The sequence below is a fragment of the Urtica dioica genome, chromosome 9 (genome assembly GCF_054948205.1).
Source record: "Urtica dioica subsp. dioica isolate 48M chromosome 9, U.dioica_male_clone48M_v1_H2, whole genome shotgun sequence".
NCBI classification, from domain to species: Eukaryota; Viridiplantae; Streptophyta; class Magnoliopsida; order Rosales; family Urticaceae; genus Urtica; species Urtica dioica.
The window spans coordinates 15,972,158-15,990,244 of NC_142764.1; the positions used below are offsets into that span (position 1 = coordinate 15,972,158).

Genomic DNA, 18,087 nt, shown 5'->3' on the forward strand with positions numbered 1-18,087 from the left:
ACTTCATGACACCCTGAAAAAATCGGGAAGTGTCACGAACTGGATTCACTTCGTGACACCCTGGAAAAATCAGGAATTCAACAAAAAACACTGTTTTGACAAACAAATCACACTCAAACACACACTACTACAAATAATACCTTTTAAGTCATCAAAAACATGACTTAAAAAACATTCCGAGTCCTACCAAAAAATGACCTCTAAGTGAGTGACTTAAAAAATCCCTAGTTTCTAAGACGTTTAAAAAACGTCTTCAAATCTCTAAGAAAAACAACTTTAAAGCTCTAAAAAATGACTTAAAAAGGGTCCACGTAGGCAAAAAAAAATTGCTTACGTGTCTGTGTTTTTAAGACATTTGAAAAACATCTCAAAATCTCTAAGATTCACGACTTCAAAAGAGTCCACATAAGCATATATTGCTGACGTGGATAGTTTTGAAGACATTTTTTAAATGACTTGAACAAAATGCTGATGTGGAAATATTGTTATAAAGACATGTATACTTCTTTATGATGACGTTTTGTACTTTTTGTGGATAATTTTTGATACTTTTTATTAGCTGATTCAGCGATACTAACGTGGAAATTAAATTTTTATTAGTTTATTTTTTTGGAATTTTGATTTATTTTTCTTAATGATATTACTTTCTCGCTGCCTAGAGAAAATATTTTATATAAATACGTACATGAAGTAGTAAGTAGTTAAGCGAATACACAAAAAAAAAAAAAAAAAATCCTTCATACATATCCAATTCACAATAGCAATTCAAAATATCACCATACCAATCCAAAAATACTACCAATCTAAACTTAACTAGTAAAATTCCATGCTAAATGCTAGCGTTATGAGACAACCTATTACATAATTTCAATTTACGATTGAAGTTCTAATTCTTCAAATGCACATTATGCCCACATATGTAGCTTGCACCTTGTTGATTAAGGAGTCCTGTAGTTTTTTTTCATCAAGCTGCATGAACAAAAAAAAAGCGTAAGGTAAAGAGATATTAATAATAATATGCAGGTGACAATTAAGAATGAGCAGTCACGAACAAAGAAAACAGAAGAGCTAATTGTTATAAAACAAACTGTTATACCATAAAGTATCACATGCTCATCCACATTTTCAATTTGACTTCAAATACAAGCAGCTGTTATACTAACCAGGCAGGGAAAGAAAGAAAAAAAAAACCGGCAGTAGGAAAGTAACCAGATACGAAAGATAAAAAAATAATAGAAAACCATTGTAAATAAGGTTGGGGAGATTCACCTAGTTTGTCATACTGAGTGGATATACTCGTCAAATTTGCAGCTTCACCGATGTGACAAAATAATTAACATGTCTGCACAAATAATTCAATGGAAATTGATTTCAAAGATAAACATCATTCAGGCAAATATTTCAACGTTTTCATAAACTCATCCAATCCAATATATATGCAAAAATAACTATATATACCCAAAAAGCCTTATTACCCTGTGATACAAACATACAAACACTATTTGTGCACAAACAATGGCTCACCTATGTGGACTCACGGCATGGTCGGCTCGAACAATGAAGAGAAACGATATTAGATGTCCGATGGCATCTCACACTCATCGAAAACGGGAATTAATATGGGCTTAAGGAGGAGGGTGGAGGGCAAGAAGTAACGGCGCAGATGTGTGAGAAAACTGCTTAAAAATACAAAGTTTAGGTCTTTGACTATATTTAATGCATTATTAATATTAACATAAATCGAATATTTGAACTTAAAAGAGATGTTTCAAAAATAAAAGAAAGCGATTGAAATTTCAAATTTCAAACTAGCTTACGCGGGCATTTGAAAATCACTTTCAAAACATATAGAAGAAATTGTATATTTGCCCCCTGATTTATTGCCTCACTGACAGAAGATGACTTATGATATAAAATTGAGGTTATTGGACCTCAATATCACGATCGACAAAATTGATGGGCCTTCCGTGTATTATAAGCCCACTCCGTCAGTTAAATGGTGACGTGGTAGTCACATGGTACAAGAGGTAAATGAATTTACGAGAATGTCCTTGGACTCAAGTAAATTGCTTTGATTTTCATTTTATTTTCAGTTCTCATTTTTATTCCATTCGAAGAGAACCCCCAAATCGATTGAGCTAGGGTTAGCGTCTCCGATTAAAATTCAAATTCATAACTTCTGCACGTCTAATTTAGGTGTCGTCGGTATGGAGAGAAGCCATAGCACGTCTAATCGCAAGAAATCCGACGTCGTTGTTGGCGAAACATCCACGCGCGAGCCGCCGACGTGTTCGTGCGAATTGAAGACTGTGGAGAGGACGTCAAGGACATGTCGTAACCCAGCAAGACGTTTTTTTGGTTGTGCTCTGTATAAGGTTAGTGTTGTTTTTTTTTTCTTCTTAAATTTGTGTGTTTGGGTAACGTGGATAATTTGTGTGTTTGATTGTGGGGGAATTGTTTGGTTTCTCAGCATAAAAATGACCCAGGTTGCGGATATTTTAGATGGATTGACCCTCCTAGTTGTACCCTATCGACAGATACAATTACAGAAATGATGAACAAAATGAACGAAAATGGGGAATCAGAAGCTGAGAGTCCAACTACCTTCGTTCATACTAGAGAGAATTTGGTCGGATTAGCTAGTGAAGCTTTTCAAATCAAGTTCTTGTTATGTGTAATTGTATTGATTTTGTGTCTGTTGTTATTCAAGTAATATGACAAGTAAAATGTGGTCTGTTTTTTACTAGGTACGTTATGTAAATTACAGTGTAATGATATATGTATGCAAGTATTCTATGGCAGATGTATTTTGAATATGTGTTCATTTAGAAAAAGAGATATATATGTATTTTGATATATGTATGCAAGTATCCACTCAGTGTTCTAATTAAATTGAGTGGATTTAATAAGAGTAACATCACATAAAAAAAGAGATAAAATGAAATAACATATAGAAAAAGACATAACTTGTAATGTCACAAAAAAGTGGATCACAATGTTTCAATGTCAGAAAAGAGTGGATTTGAAGCATTTTACAGCTTTTACATACATCAAACTGAAACAACTAGGTAAATTAAGGATGAATTCCAATGTTCCAAAATATGAACCCTTACTTAGCTTTACAAAGCTATTTTACACAGTTCTAAAATGTTCCAAAAGTGGGTTAGGGCTTTACATATTCATAAACACTACAAATTACTCGGTGAACAATCTTTTACGCCCGCGTTGAACTTCATTGTTGGTGTTGACCGTCCTGAGATTCCTAAGTCGAGGGCTCATCTGAAATCTCCAAAAACAATGAGGAAGAAGAATTTGCCACCAAATACATATTTGACCATATAAAATCGAGGTGAAATGAAATGGTCCTAATTTGCTTACCCTGATGCCAATCCTTTGACTTGGTTGACTGGGTGTTGGTTGTGTCGGCTGAGATGGTAGTGGAGGTCCGTCATCATTGTTTCTTCTGCCTCGACTCCGTGTTGGTTGTGTCGGCTGAGATGGTAGTGGAGGTCCGTCATCATTGTTTCTTCTGCCTCGACTCCGTGTTGGTTGTGTCGGTTGTGATGGTTGTGAGGTCCGCGCTTGTCTCTATTTTGCATTTACAGTGTGGGTAGTAAGTAGCAGTCAATCTTTGTAACTCAATATCAGAGTATTGAATGTACATGTTCCTCTTGCTGGCGTCTGAAACACGTACGTGCGTTGTGACCGTCTTTGCCACATTTTGAGCATGCTGTTGCGACGTAGCGTCTTCTCATCTTCGTTCCACCGGGAGGAATAACCTCATCGTGCTCAACCCTCCTTAATTTTTTGGGTCTACCTGGTTTGACCCTGTCTTCTGGCATCTCCATGGGTGTGGATGTTGTTTTGGGCCACTGTTCTGGAGGATTGATTGGAAAAATCTTGTGCTTGTATGTCTCTCGGTAACACTCCTTTTTGTACCAATGGGAGACATAATTCAATGGTTCTTCATGCCTTTGCCATATGCAGCTAATGGCGTGTGAGCATGGTATACCTGCAACAAATTCAATCGTTAAGCTTGATAAGGAAATAGTAGGAATATAAATGGAAGACCGGGTTTACAGCATTAGTGTACCAGACAAATCCCAGCGTCCACACGAGCATGTTTGGTGACCAAGATCCACTTTATACATGCTTCCATACATGTTAGACACTTGATAATCCAAATCACCCGCCCAATGCGCAATATTTTCTGCACTTAGTACCTTGTTGGCTTCAATAACCTTGAAAATGCGTGGTCCAACCTCTGACTTCCACTTCTCACCGGCAAGTCGTTGCTTGGTGAACCTGCGAAGTATATACATTCTAATGCGCTCAAGCATAGAGAGTATTGGCTTCTCTCTAGCCAACAGAATTGCTCGCGTGCCGTTGAAACTCTCACACAAGTTGTTGAGTGAGATCTCGCACTTAGGACCGGTTCTGAAACGACTTCTAGCCCAGTGGTCAATTCCTTTGCTCATAAGCCACTCAAAGGCCTCAGGTTCCTCGTCTTTGATTAAACCCATTTCGGCTTCGAAACGAGCCGTGGAATACGACAAGAAGATTTGCATTCATACTCGACAACAGCATACGCGATCGGAAACATGCCGTTGTTTGCATCAATTCCGATGGCCGTCAACAGTTGACCGGTATGATGACCCTTTATGTGGCAGCCATCAACCCCAATAACAGGCCTACAATATTTAAATCCTTCTTTGCAGCCTTTGAAACACACGTACATCCTTTTAAAAACCGGGATATCGTTCTCACCATTTTCAGTCTGAAACTTGACAGTTGAACCGGGATTTGTAGCCACTAACTCTGCCCCGTAGTCCCATAGCTTGGCATATTGCTGTTTGTAGCTCCCTTCAATTTCCATCAGAGCAAGCTTTTTTGCCCTGTACGCTTTATCCCGACTACACTCAACTAAAAAGTCTCTCTGCAGTTGGTTCATCACATCCCTTGCTGACCATGAATCGCAGTCTTTGAATTGTTGCATGTACGTACGTGACATCCATTTTGATGTCGCAAACCTGTTCACATTAACCCGTGGGCATGTATGTTCACTCCTGTACGTCTTGATTTGGAAAAAACCTGTTTTAACCAATAGCAGGTCAGCGACTAACTAACTAACATTCTTCAAATCCAAATCCAAATAGAAAACATTAATATAGCAGCTTATACTACTGTTTTATTTGTGACATAAATAATTAATTAATTACTACTATTTTATTTTATAATTACTACTAAGAGAAAGCAATAATTACTACTGTTTTGATAATTAATTAATTACTACTGTTTTATTTGATAATTACTACTAAGAGAAAGCAATAATTACTACTGTTTTGATAATTACTACTGAGAGAAAGCAATAATTCTAAGTAGAAATGCTTATAAAAAAAATTAATTATTATATAGTCTTTGGGCCTTGGGCAATTGGCCCACTTCAGCCGGGCCTATTCTCAAGCATACTATGAACATACCTGTTCGCGTCGACAATGAAGCAAAACACGTCCAATTGCAGCTCGGATGCTCGCACTCTGCACGGACTCTGTTGTAGTCGTTCTTCTTAAAATGAATGGCTTTACCACTGCGTATTGAGTACTCCCTTATGGCGTCCTTGAAGAGCTTGCCGGTTTGGAATGTCATACCCAGCTTGAAGACCGGGTTTTTTAATTCAGATTCTTTAAACTCCACGAAGTTGGGGAGTTTCTTTTTGAAATTCCTCGGACCACTAGAGCTTTCACCGGGTGGTCTGACCTCATCTTCAGACGATGAATCTTCAATTCCGATGTACGCATCCATGTCGAAGTCACTGTCATTCGAGTCATCATCTTCATCACTAACGTCGTTCATTCCTTTACCTATGTACGCCAGGCCAAGGTCAACAGCATCACCATCAACTTCTACGTCGTCTTCACTTGCTTCAAAACCAACATCTTCAACGTCACCCTCGGCATCTTCAACGTCACCCTCGGCATCTTCAAAATCGTCAAAGCCTTCAAATTCTTCAAGTTCATGTGGCTCAGCAGCTTCACGTGGCTCATCAGCTTCACGTGGCTCACCAGCATCATGTGGCTCACCAGCTTCACGTGGCTCAGCAGCTTCATGTAGCTCAGCAGCTTCATTGTGATATTGCTCTAGTTGGATCAGCTCCTCCATGTGAATCACGTCCACTGCATCAACTTGAACATCAAAGTGGTCGGATTGTACTTGCTGATCGTCCTGCTCCACCGTTGCCGGTCCAGTTGGGTGAGAACCATCGGGGTGATCACAATAAATGTGCACTTCCCATTTCGTTTTGAGAGTCTCTGACAACAGTTCTAAGAGCAACTCATCAGAGCATATGCACTCTAGTTTGTCACACAAGGTAGACTTCACGAAGTATAGCGGCCCCGTAGTGTATCGAAGCGTCACCGTCAATAGCTTGTCCAAACAAACCATCGAAATCCTATCTACGTCTACACTCTCGATGCGCTCTACAACTCCACCTTCATAGCTCCAATCACGATCAGTCGTTGCAAACAAGAGCGTACCTCCATCGTGAACGTTCAAGACAAAGCAGTTCAATGTTTCAACTGCAAAAAAAAAATAACGACAGTCGAACAAAGAGCCGTTATTAGTGCAAAGGGATATCACTGCTTCAAAGAACTAACAAATCTCGTACATGAATAGAAAAACGAAACCACATAAAAGAACAACAACACAAACCCGGCTTCCAATTAAATATAGCCAACCAACCAACCAAGACTAAGCATAAATTTAATCTACCGACACTAAGGACCCACTGTATATTAAAAGGGGAAAAAAACCATCGCACACACTAAAACCATAAAAAAACAAATAAAAAACTTCTTTTCATACCCTGGACCCATTCGACAAAAGCATTGTGGTCCCCAACTATATTATCGACTTTAAATAACACTTAAAAGACACAAAAGTGTTCATACCTGTACATTCGTTCTCACTCGGTGGAGACTCCTTCGTCGGAACAGGCGATTTTTGCTTCTGTTTTGGTTTTCGAGCCGGTGATTTCTTGGGCAGTGCGGTCGATTTCTTGGGCAGTGCGGTCGATTTCTTATTCGCACTTTCTTTCCCTTTCGACTTCGAGCGAGAAGATGCCACAGACCTTCGCGCCGGTGACGACTTCCCGGGAGATTTACCTTTCGCCATTACTGGTTTTTCAGTTCTAGGGTTTTACTCGATGCAATTTGGGATTTTTACATCCGACTGTTTTTTTTTTTTTACTTAATTACTGTTTTTCTTTATTTAATTTATTTTTACACCTCAACTTATTTAACTTAGATGAATAAACAAACAATTAAATACACTCCCTCATCCGACTAACAAAATAACGATTTTACCCTTATTTACTAGAACACGTGCGTTCCACGTGATTATTTAACTGACGATTGGGCATCTTTTTGACGAAAGGACCAAACTACTACTTTTTTTATATAACAAGGGGTTAACAAATAGTTTTAAAAAGATAGGGGGCATTTTGCAGTAAGGCCATAAATCAGGGGGCAAATATACAATTTCTTCAAACATATATTGCTTACGTGGATAGTGTAATCGTCCCAAAATTTATGAAACCGTCGCCAACTTCCACGCCCTCACTCCTCCGTGGGTATTACACTGAATTCGAGCATGCCCTGTGTGTTTTCAACGTCACCACCCACTTCTTCGTAGCGTTGCCGTCGCCGGCATCGAACCTCGGTCTGGAACCATGGTTTTTCCCATGGAAGCTTTTCTCTAGGGAATTGTGGATGATTTCTTTGCTTATTGGATCCAAGAGAATGAGAGAAATGTGACAATCTCGGCTCCCATCAAATTTGATGCTGAAAATCAGAACAAATGCTAAAAAATAATTATATATATTGTATTTTTTTACGATAACATGCCCTTATAGACTTGATCGATTTGCATATATGGAACTTATCGCGCTGGAGCAAAACAAAATTACACATATAATAAAAAAAAATCTATTAGCTGGCGGAGAAAAAAAAATACTTAAGTTTTCCAAATCTGATTTCATAGGTGGAATTTCCCAAGCTCTAATTTCATAGGTGGAATTTACATAGATGCTTTTAAGTCATTTTAAGAAGATTATTGAAGACATGTAAAAAAATAACTTCAAAATATATTTGAAGTCATTTATAAAGTGTCATAAAATCAACAATTTTGTTTATCTAGTCATGTAGAAAAAGACTTAAAATATCTTTTAAAGTCAAAGTCTAAACGTCTTAAAAACCAATAAACATTTGAAATCATTTTAATATTGACTCAAAATAATTTACTTATATGCTTATAAGTCTTTATTCTAATGACTTTAATAGTGCGTTGGAGTCGTTTTTTAAACGACTTGTAAAATCAAATGAGAATTTTAACTATTGAAGTCGTGCAATATGAAGAACGTCTTAAATTTCATGTCTCTTAATGTAGTATGTGTAGTAGTGACAATGGAACCTATTTCAACATGAATCAAAACAATTAAACATGTTCTTGTATGTTAAAGATAGGAAGAACTTACCAAAATTTGTTTGAAGAATTTTGGATCTTTGATTTGAACGAAGATGAGCTTGGATCTTTAATATTGAACAACCACTTTTGATTTTCAGAAAACAAACTTCAAGCTTGGGTTTTAGATAAGTTTATCATTATTACATTAAGAGTTGGGTTTCAAATGGGTTTCAGAGGAAGAAGAAGAGATTTGGGCGACATAACGTGTGCAGATTCCGGCGAGGAAGAAGAAGAAAAACGTTGGGTTTCAAATGTGTTTCATAGGAAGAAGAATAAAAACGTTGGATTTCAAATGGGTTTCAAATTTTAGCGTGAGAAGTTTCTGAATAGGGGTTGAGTGTGTATTGAATAGGGTTGGGGGTAGTTGGGTCAACATTTATTTCTCTCACCAAACTTTAGAATTAGTTTTGTCAATTTTTTGGTTTTGGGCTAAATATGATAAGTGACATGGAGATAATATTATTTGTGTCAATTTCCCTAATACAAACGACAACACATAAAGTCTAATTCACACTAAACGACAACACATAAAGTCTAATTCACACTAAACGACAACAATACAAAGCAAAGGATAACAACACTCTAACATACTTTTTCCCCCCTAAATAGTAACAACTATGTTTTCTGAACACTTTAATTAGTAACGATAGACATGAAAGTATACAGTTTTTATAATTAACAACGATTGTAGATATATAAGTCTATAATTACTAATAAAAGTGTCCAAAAACATAGTTGTTATTATTTAATCTAAATATCAAAATTGGTACCAAGGCCATTTCCTATTTTTTTAAGTAGCACAAAGCAAAAGTATATGTTGAAGTATAAAAAGGCTTATATAATTATACTGCTTCTAAAAGTGGAATTGTCAAGACACAAAATACAAATGCCCAACATTTTAAATGCGTATTACATATTAAACAGTTATACATCTCGTCCAAAGAAAATAGAAAGAGATTGCAGTAGCGTGCATTATGAAACTAGGGTGGTTGAAGTATGAAGTGCCTCGCAGTGGCCTTGTGGTGTAGGAAAGAGGTGTGGGTTTATAAGCTTTAAGTCAACAAAATTCATAGAAAAAAGGAAACAAATGGGTAAACTGGAGACTAATAGAGTATGATACAATTGGACTTTCTTATAGTAATTTATTAAGGAGTTGTAATACTCTAATTAATGATAGTTACTCTAATTAATGATAGTTACAAAAATATACTTTTTTTAATATATCATTTTTTTAAAGTCTAATTTTTTCGCTTTCGCCTTAGATCTCGCTATATGTTGGATCGGCCCTGGAGACAGAAGTAGTGTTTAAAATATTGAGATTTACGATTGCTATCTCGCCGATATATAGTCAATTATTGAGCTCCTAATAAAGAACGAGTAATATTTTTTTTCTTTTAAGATTTTACCGAGATCTATTATGAGTATCTCACGATTCCTAAATATATCTTACCAATCGCAAAATATCTAAAATCACTTTGAAATTGTCTAAAATTAAAGCTCTTTCTTGCTAGAATATCGTATTTTGGTCTTATATTTATGGCTTCTTTTTGGTTTTTACAAAAAATCGATGGTAATTCAGCTCTTTCTCTGCACATGAGAATTTTGAAGGTTGGGATATTTTATTTTCAGTTCTTTTGTTTGTTTGTTGGAATTATAGTAGTTGTATGTGTTTCAATCATGATTTAGGAATATATATTAAGAAAATTATAAGCAAGTAAGTCACATCAAATATATTATTTGCTTATATTGATGTTATTAGCAACAATTAATTAACATTTTGTTCGAATAAGAGAAAATTATTTGAACAAAATTATCAATATTTAATTATTGTTAATAAAATCAATTGAGCTAATTAATTATAATTAATCAATCGTTAACGATTATGCAAAGCTAAGATTGCTATATTGCTAGATAACTAGAGAACCTTATATAAATCTATTTGGAACAAATTTGGCAGCCGCGAATATTTTAACCATGTGCCCCACTTAACTATGAATTGAAACAAGTATGTAATTTTTTTTTTCGCTAATTACTTTTAATATATAGTTTATCTTGAGCGCTCTGTATCAAACCCTCCTTCCTTTAAGGCAAATTTGGATGAAGGGAGTATTTTGAACTTTTTATTTTGTTAACATTTTGATGAACATACTTGTTGCTACTTCTATCGGTAACAGTATATATGTCGATTTTGTATCGATACATTAGTAGCACTATTTCGAATTCTATGTCAGCAATTTCATATGTTCCTAAAAGTTTGATATTTATGTCCGTATCACTATCTTAATCATTGGATAGAACCGCGCACTAATTACATAAATTATTGTCATTTATAATTCAACAAGAAATACATATCAAATAATAGTAATTATGATAGTACAACATAGTACAACACGATCTCTTACTCTTTAGGACAAACAATACAAGCCAAATAGTTAAATTACACAATTAGACTGAATAAGAATATTTATATAGCCAAACCCTTATATTAAACATAAACGATCAATCGTAAATAATTTTTGTATAGTATATGTATTCAGGTCTACTTTTTGAGTCATGGATATATACGGTATTATATTGAGTAAAATCTAGTCTCCATAGCTACACATACCGTAGACACAGGAATTCCCTTTGCGACACCTATTACTACAAGCCCCACAATTGGTCCGGTCGGACTTAGGGTTCACACACTTTCCTTTGCAACAAATCTCCCAAAAGCCACACCTCTTCCCACACGCCCCGCAGTTGACCCGGTCGGCCCACGTGTCAACGCATCTCTTCTTACAGCAATCCCGGCCCGGGCTTCCCTTTGCCCGACAAACCCTAGGGTACTTATCGCACGTCATCTTTGCCGCGGAGATTCTCATCTGCCCCGATCCCAACAAGACCCGACTAGTTTCCGAGAGAGAACCCCGGGTTTGGGTGTCGTGTTGGAGAGAGAGATCCGCAACGGCTAGAGCCGTTGCCAAGGTTAACACTAAGAGCATTGTGCTTAGGGTTTTCATGTTTTTTTTCCCTTGTAAATACTCTTTTTTGGTACGAGGAGAATTGATATGTGATGAATATATAAGAAGTGGTTTTTATAATAGAGTTGAGGTTGTATATAATTATGTGTTTAGTATATATAGAGCGAGAGGAGTAGGAGAGTTTGATCAATATGTGTGCTATGTCAGAATGATAATTAGGCGCGTCAACTTTCTTTATAGTGGTTTGGTCGGATTCAAAGGTATGGTATATGTTACGGAGTTTAAAAGTTAGGCGATCGTAGAATTATTATACGCTTCAAATTTAGGCGAGAATATTTGTTTTGAACATAATTAAGAAGAACCATAAGGAGTAAACATTATGTTGGATACGTAGATTATGTGTGTACGTTTCTTAAGTTATTGTTCCCACTGAGATATATATATATATATATATATATATATATATATATATATATATATATATATATATAGTTTGATTATGTGGCATCCTGCTAAGTTTGTAATCCAAATGTGCTGTTTACAATGTTAACAAAACGGATAGCTAAATTTGAAATTAATAAATTTTCTAAAGAGCCGAGGTTTACCTCGTTTAGTAAAATATCTTAAATTTTTTAAAAAAAATTTGTTTAAATATCATATTTTTAAAAATATTTTTTTTCAATGTCATTAAGTTTATAAATTAATAGATTGCTTATATACAACATCAAAAAATTTAACTTTGGTTGTTTTCCTAAAAACTCAAAATTTTGGTGATTTTGCAAATAAGTTTCAAATTACTATTTTGTATAATTTTTTTTCTTAACAAACATATAGATGGTTATATTTTCAGAAAAAAAAAAAAAATAGACAAAGTAATCGTTCTAAACTAAATCATTGAGATATATAGCCCAGATTTTAAGTTTGTAAACAAATAGCTTAACTTTAACTATCAACAAGTTATTTAATGTATCATTAATTTTAAGAGATTTGTAAACAACTAGCCACTTGAGGAGATAAGTTTTAAAATAATAGCCCAACTATTAGTTTATTAGGGAAATAGCCCAAATTATTTTGAGTTTCCAAAATTGTCCTTTACCCCCAATTTCGTACGTTTTATTCCTCCAGACCCACCTCTTCTTCTTCTTCTTCTTCTTCGTCTCTGTGGTTCTTCTTCTTCTTCGTCTTCTGTGGAGCGAGTTCTACAAGCCTAGCACACCATTCCCGGACCGTGAAGCTCGAAAATATAATCTCTGCCATGAAGAATCACACTCCGACCAGCGATTTCCTTTTGGACTCTCTCCCCGCCACCGAGCCTCCGGCGATCAAAGATCCGACGGCGAGTCGACGGGATCGCCCACGCGCCGCCGCTTCGGAGAAGGGGAAATGGCTTCTCCAGGCGTTTGCCGTCGTTCCCGGTGCCGGAGTCGAGCTCCGCGACGGCGATTGCGTCAAGATCGGCGAGGCGACCTCGATCTTGGCCAAATCTGAGACAGGTATGTTGTTTTTCAAATGGTAAATATGATTTACTATCGAACGGCGATTTGTAAATATTATTTACTATCAAAGTTATGATTTGGACAAATTGGAACGAGCCGACGAGTATGTGTAACATTACTGCAGTTATTTTTCTTTTGTTTTGAATTTTTTTTTTCCCTGTGGAAACTAATGTATGATTGGAATTCCAACTACGGTGTGTGGAATTGTGGTTACGTCTTTATTTTCGATTTTATGGGAGTACTTGCATTGCATTGGCTGTTCTTTTTTTCGAATTTAAAATTTATTTAGGCTAATTTCATTTTGCACGTTTTACTATGAAAGATGAAGAGAAGAGATCACACTATAAACGACATTGACTTTCTCGCTTCAAGATGTTGGTTTTTTCAAATGGTAAATATTATTTACTATCGAACGACGATTTGTAAATATTATTTACTATCGAACGGCGATTTGTAAATATTATTTACTATCGAACGGCGATTTGTAAATAATATTTACTTATCATTTTTATGAATAATCTAACCCAAAATCGTTCGGAGATGACGTCTAGGGTTCAGTTAATAATATTTACTTACAATTTAATGGTTAATCTAACACAAAATTGAGCGGGGATGAGGTCTAGGGTTTCAGTTTGGGTGTTTTATGAGATCGCAAAGAATTGTTAATAATATTAACTAACCAATTTACTTCGTCGGCGTCGGAAGTGGAGAGATTGAAGGATTTGAAATTACCAGAGATTGAAGGTTGAGATACTCACCATTTTTTCTTCGTCGGCTTCGGAAGTGGAGAGATCGTAGGTTTCGTGTTCGCGAATGAGGGTAAAAGAAATTCGTTTGGCGGAGAGGTTTGTTTCGAATGAGGGAATTGTGTTTTGCGCTCTATTATTTGAACTAAGGGTAATATAGGAATATTAAATTGTTTGGTAGTAGATTGGGCTACTTACTTAAATTTTGTGATAGTTGGGCTATAATTTTAATAGAGGGGGTCAATTTGGGCTAGATACCTAGCCGCCCCTAATTTTAATTGATTTAATATTTCTCACTTGTTTAATTTTGTTTGAGTAATGAATTTTCAAAATTATATGTGATTCGTGTTTTTTAAAGTTATTTGTCATATGTAAATTTATAAAATAAAAATATATTTATGTTTGGCTATTGGTGTTTTTATTTTATAAATAAAATATTTTTAATGTATAAAATCATATATAATCTTAATAAATTATTAAGACAGTATTTTATTTGTATTAAATTCTCTGATTGTAACTTCTATAATTTTTTAGAAAAACAACCAAAGTTAAAGTAGGAAAGACGAGTTGTTTTTAGCATAGTCTAATTAGTAATTTCACACCACAAAGTGAAAGTCATGAGTTCAATCTTCACTCGCAGCAAAGCTAAGCTGCCTTAATAAAAGTAGGAAAGATGATGATAAATTTTCCACAACTGTTAAGAGAAAAAGTTTTTAGAGCAAGCTGTTGTTCTAAAGGAGAAGAAGATAAGAAAGACCGTGGATGAGAGACATTCATCTCCACCCCAAAATCAGTGGAGGCTGACGTTCAACTCCGTTGAGTCTAATGAGTTGTCTCGGCTGGAGCGCTCGGGGTATGAGAAATCACGATGCGTTACGAAAACTCCAAAAACCCTTCTTTCCGGCCAAAGGGCTCGTAAGATGGGTCGGAGAGTTGGCTATATTAACAATTTGGTGGTTGACAGTGTCAGCCGTAGTGGTGGTTACGCGAAGAAGAGTAGTGCTATGAGATCATTCAGAAATCTTGGGGAGTGGGACATAACGAGGTGACCGAGACCTTGTTGGCGGCAAGTCTCAGCGCCTGTGGAAAAGAGAAGTGGGGAGCGGTCGGAGGGAGACGATTCCCGCATTCGAGAGCTATAACACAGCCTCTCGAGAATGTTGGCCTTAGAAGAATACTACTGGAAGCAACGCGCCCGAGTTGATTGGCTAAAGGCATGGGATTTAAATACAAAATTCTTCCACTCTAAAGCGCAGAGTTAAAAGAAGAAGAATGAAATCAGGGGGCTTATGAACGAGGAGGAACGGTAGTGCGAGGATCAAACTGAGATAGTTGCGGTATTACAGAGAGGAATTTTCAATCTCTTTTTGCGACATCCTCGCCGGGCTCTGAGGATTTTGTTCCGTTTATTGAGGTCTCTTATGCCTCAAGCCGCTGCGCTGGACAGCGCCTTCACCACGATGGGTATGTGTGAAGGCGGAAGGCTCTTCCGATGGTGTTGGAGCCATTGGTGGGGGATATTTGACGGCTTATGATGGAGTTGGACTGTGGTTCTTGTAGTTTTATCTTCTGTGAGGGTAATAAAAAAGTCCACAAGTTAGCTCAAGAGTCCTTTAATCACCAATTTAGTGTGTGTTGGTTATTGGAATGTCCTTTGTGTATTTTTTCTGAAACTGTAGTCGATTTGGCAACGGTTATTTAATGAAAAGGTCATTCTTACTATAAAAAAAAAAAAAAAAAAAAAAAACTTGAATGGCTTATTGCATCCTTGATTTTCATGGTTTTGCTTTTGCTTTTCATTTTTATACATCATGAAGTTTGATATGCGTGTAAAAAAACAGTGACATAGTTGAGATACATGCATAAACAATATGTTAAAGTACCGTGGGATTTTATCTCATTTCAAAATTAATTCGCATTAATTAAAAAAAAGAAGAAAAAAAAAGAGTGATGCATGGCTTTTATTGTCATATGTTTTCGTCATATGTCTTGAATACTTTTTTGGCTAAGTTTCTTTTTCTTAATTTCCTTTAACTTTCCGTTGTTCTGAAATTCAAAGGATTTTTTTTTTTAAATATCGACCAACTTATAGCTTTATACTAGTATTCTTACAGCCTGTCAAATAATAAACAATTTGACCACTTCCACTTATAGAGTTCAAAATAAAATTACTACCATTTGGCATACAGTTTTGATATAACTCTTTGATGAATGCCAGCCCACGTTTTTAATTGGTGTTTGTGCTGGATTATATATCAGCACGAGATCATTCCATAGAAGGGAGGAATTTTTTAACAATAGATTTGTTAGAAAAGCACTAATAATTTATAAAAACAGCTACATCCACATACGATATAAATGTATTTCATACGTCTCTGCTGGCTTATAAACTTGACTTTTATAAAGCATACAATCTAACTGTTTCTTCTTTCTTTCATTTTTTTTTTCTCTTTTTTTTTTTTTTTTTCTCTCTCTGTTGGCTTTTTATAGTGAAATACAGCTACTATTTCTTAAATTTTCAAAAATCATGTTTATCTTTTTTTCAATTAATTTTTATGACTTGGTAATCAATAAATTTGGTATGCTTGTGATCTTTATAAAGCAAGAATCAGCGAATTTAAATCGGGGAATAGACCTAATATATAAATAATTTTTAGGGAAATATAATAATTTTTAGGGAGATATGAGTCATACCACCATATAATCAAAGGGATATATAGACCTAATATTTCTATAAACACCAAAATTAATTGTCGCAATTCAATATAAAATTGGAGGATACATATGATATTTTCTCAAAACAAATATTTTTAATACATATACATTAGGCTAACCATGATTAGCTAAATAGTTAGTGTAACTTGAAATTTTATTTAGTAAGATACAAGATATTGCACACTATTTAGAGTCAATATGTGCGACAATCTGTTCCGATGTAAGCATTGGATTATAAACAAGATAGTGCGTAAAAATAAATGACACAAAAAATGATAACCCAGTTCGGTGCAACATCGTTTACTCTGGAGGGCAGTGTGCCCAATGAAAAAGAAATTCACTATAACAATAAGCAGTCAATAGTACAACAATTGACTTATATGAACAATCATTGTCTCAATGCCATTTTCTTATTACTACCTGTGATATCCAAATCAGGCTCCCCCTGAATCTGAGATCCATTTAATTCCACTCTCAAACATTCTCCTAGTGTTTGGTATTCTTCTATGTCAATGTTCGTGAAACCTTCAATCACGAAATCACAAAACTCAACAACTCTCTGACACTCAAATGTCAGGAAATGTTTTTAGAGAATTACACCACACACATCACACAATTAATTTATCAGTCCGCCGGCCAATCGTGCACGTCTAAAAACCCTAAGTGTATGCGTCAAGACTACTAAGGGGGAAGCGTCTAGTTTAGTAGTCAACACTTCTGAATGTCGATCTAGGGTTTCCTTACCCATATACGCGAAGAGAACCAAAGAAGAAAGTCTTTGGCGAGACATTCTGGTAATTCAGGAAACTTTTCAAAAATACAGTTCTGCACACAGAGGCAAAGATATCTCAACATATCCTGGAGCATGTTGCCAGACATCTTGCAAAACAAATTTGTAGTAAAAAATATAAGTCAACCACACACGTAACAACAAATAGTGTAATTCATGACGAATTGCCACATCATCTTATTATATATATATATATATATATATATATATATATATATATATATATCATATTCCCCTCAAGCTTAAAGGTAGCACGTACGAAGAGCTTGGTATAGAATCGAGGAAACGCCCGACGCTACAACAAATAGTAGCTTAAGCCACCAAACAGTATCACCACAACTTTTGTGCGTTCATATTTTAAAATTATTTAGGTGTGATTTGTCGCGGCTATGTCCTATAACGGAACTTAGCCACGGTAAATTCTATGTTGAAATCCAATCATAATTTACTTCAACCCTTATTCTCATCACTACTCGCTCACTTCAATCTAGAACAAACATAGACCAATGTTGTTCCACCATTGTATCCGATCTCCTTGACATATGTATGTCTACGCTATCGTATCTCACCCTCCTCCGCTGGTCAAGGAACTCTCTCTCTCTCTCCCTATATATATATATATATATATATATATATATATATATATATATATACACTCCGGTTGGGAGGGGTTAGCATTGTCGTCAATTGAGAGATGTTTTAAGTGAAGATGTAAGGCGAAGATTAAAATAGTCCCAAAGGAAAAAAAAATCCTACAAAATAAAAAAATGACTAAAGAAGGGGCTAAGGCCTTAGATCCGAGGCGAGCCTATGGGAAAGTTAAGAGTGTGGCTAGGGCAAATTAGGAATCCTAGGTC

At 35.7% G+C, this 18,087-nt stretch overlaps 1 protein-coding gene and 1 long non-coding RNA gene across 2 annotated transcripts; both read right to left on the reverse strand.

Annotated features, from left to right (window-relative positions):
• Window positions 1–655: 655 nt before the first annotated feature.
• Window positions 656–7,850, reverse strand: LOC149385295 (uncharacterized). The gene is made up of 4 exons (XR_016301473.1): window positions 7,560–7,850; window positions 1,525–1,676; window positions 1,270–1,342; window positions 656–969 (listed from the first exon to the last, which is right to left on the reverse strand). It is a non-coding gene; the product is annotated as an uncharacterized LOC149385295 (long non-coding RNA).
• Window positions 7,851–10,848: 2,998 nt separating this feature from the next.
• Window positions 10,849–11,594, reverse strand: LOC149385296 (uncharacterized). The gene has a single exon (XM_089627037.1). The coding sequence runs from the start codon at window positions 11,520–11,522 to the stop codon at window positions 11,106–11,108; it is 417 nt and encodes a 138-aa protein (XP_089483163.1). The 5' UTR covers window positions 11,523–11,594; the 3' UTR covers window positions 10,849–11,105.
• Between the last annotated feature and the right edge of the window lie 6,493 nt (window positions 11,595–18,087).

Coding starts and splice junctions, on each gene's coding strand:
- LOC149385296 (XM_089627037.1), bottom strand. CDS start 11,522: ATGAAAACCCTAAGCACAATGCTCTTAGTGTTAACCTTGGCAACGGCT.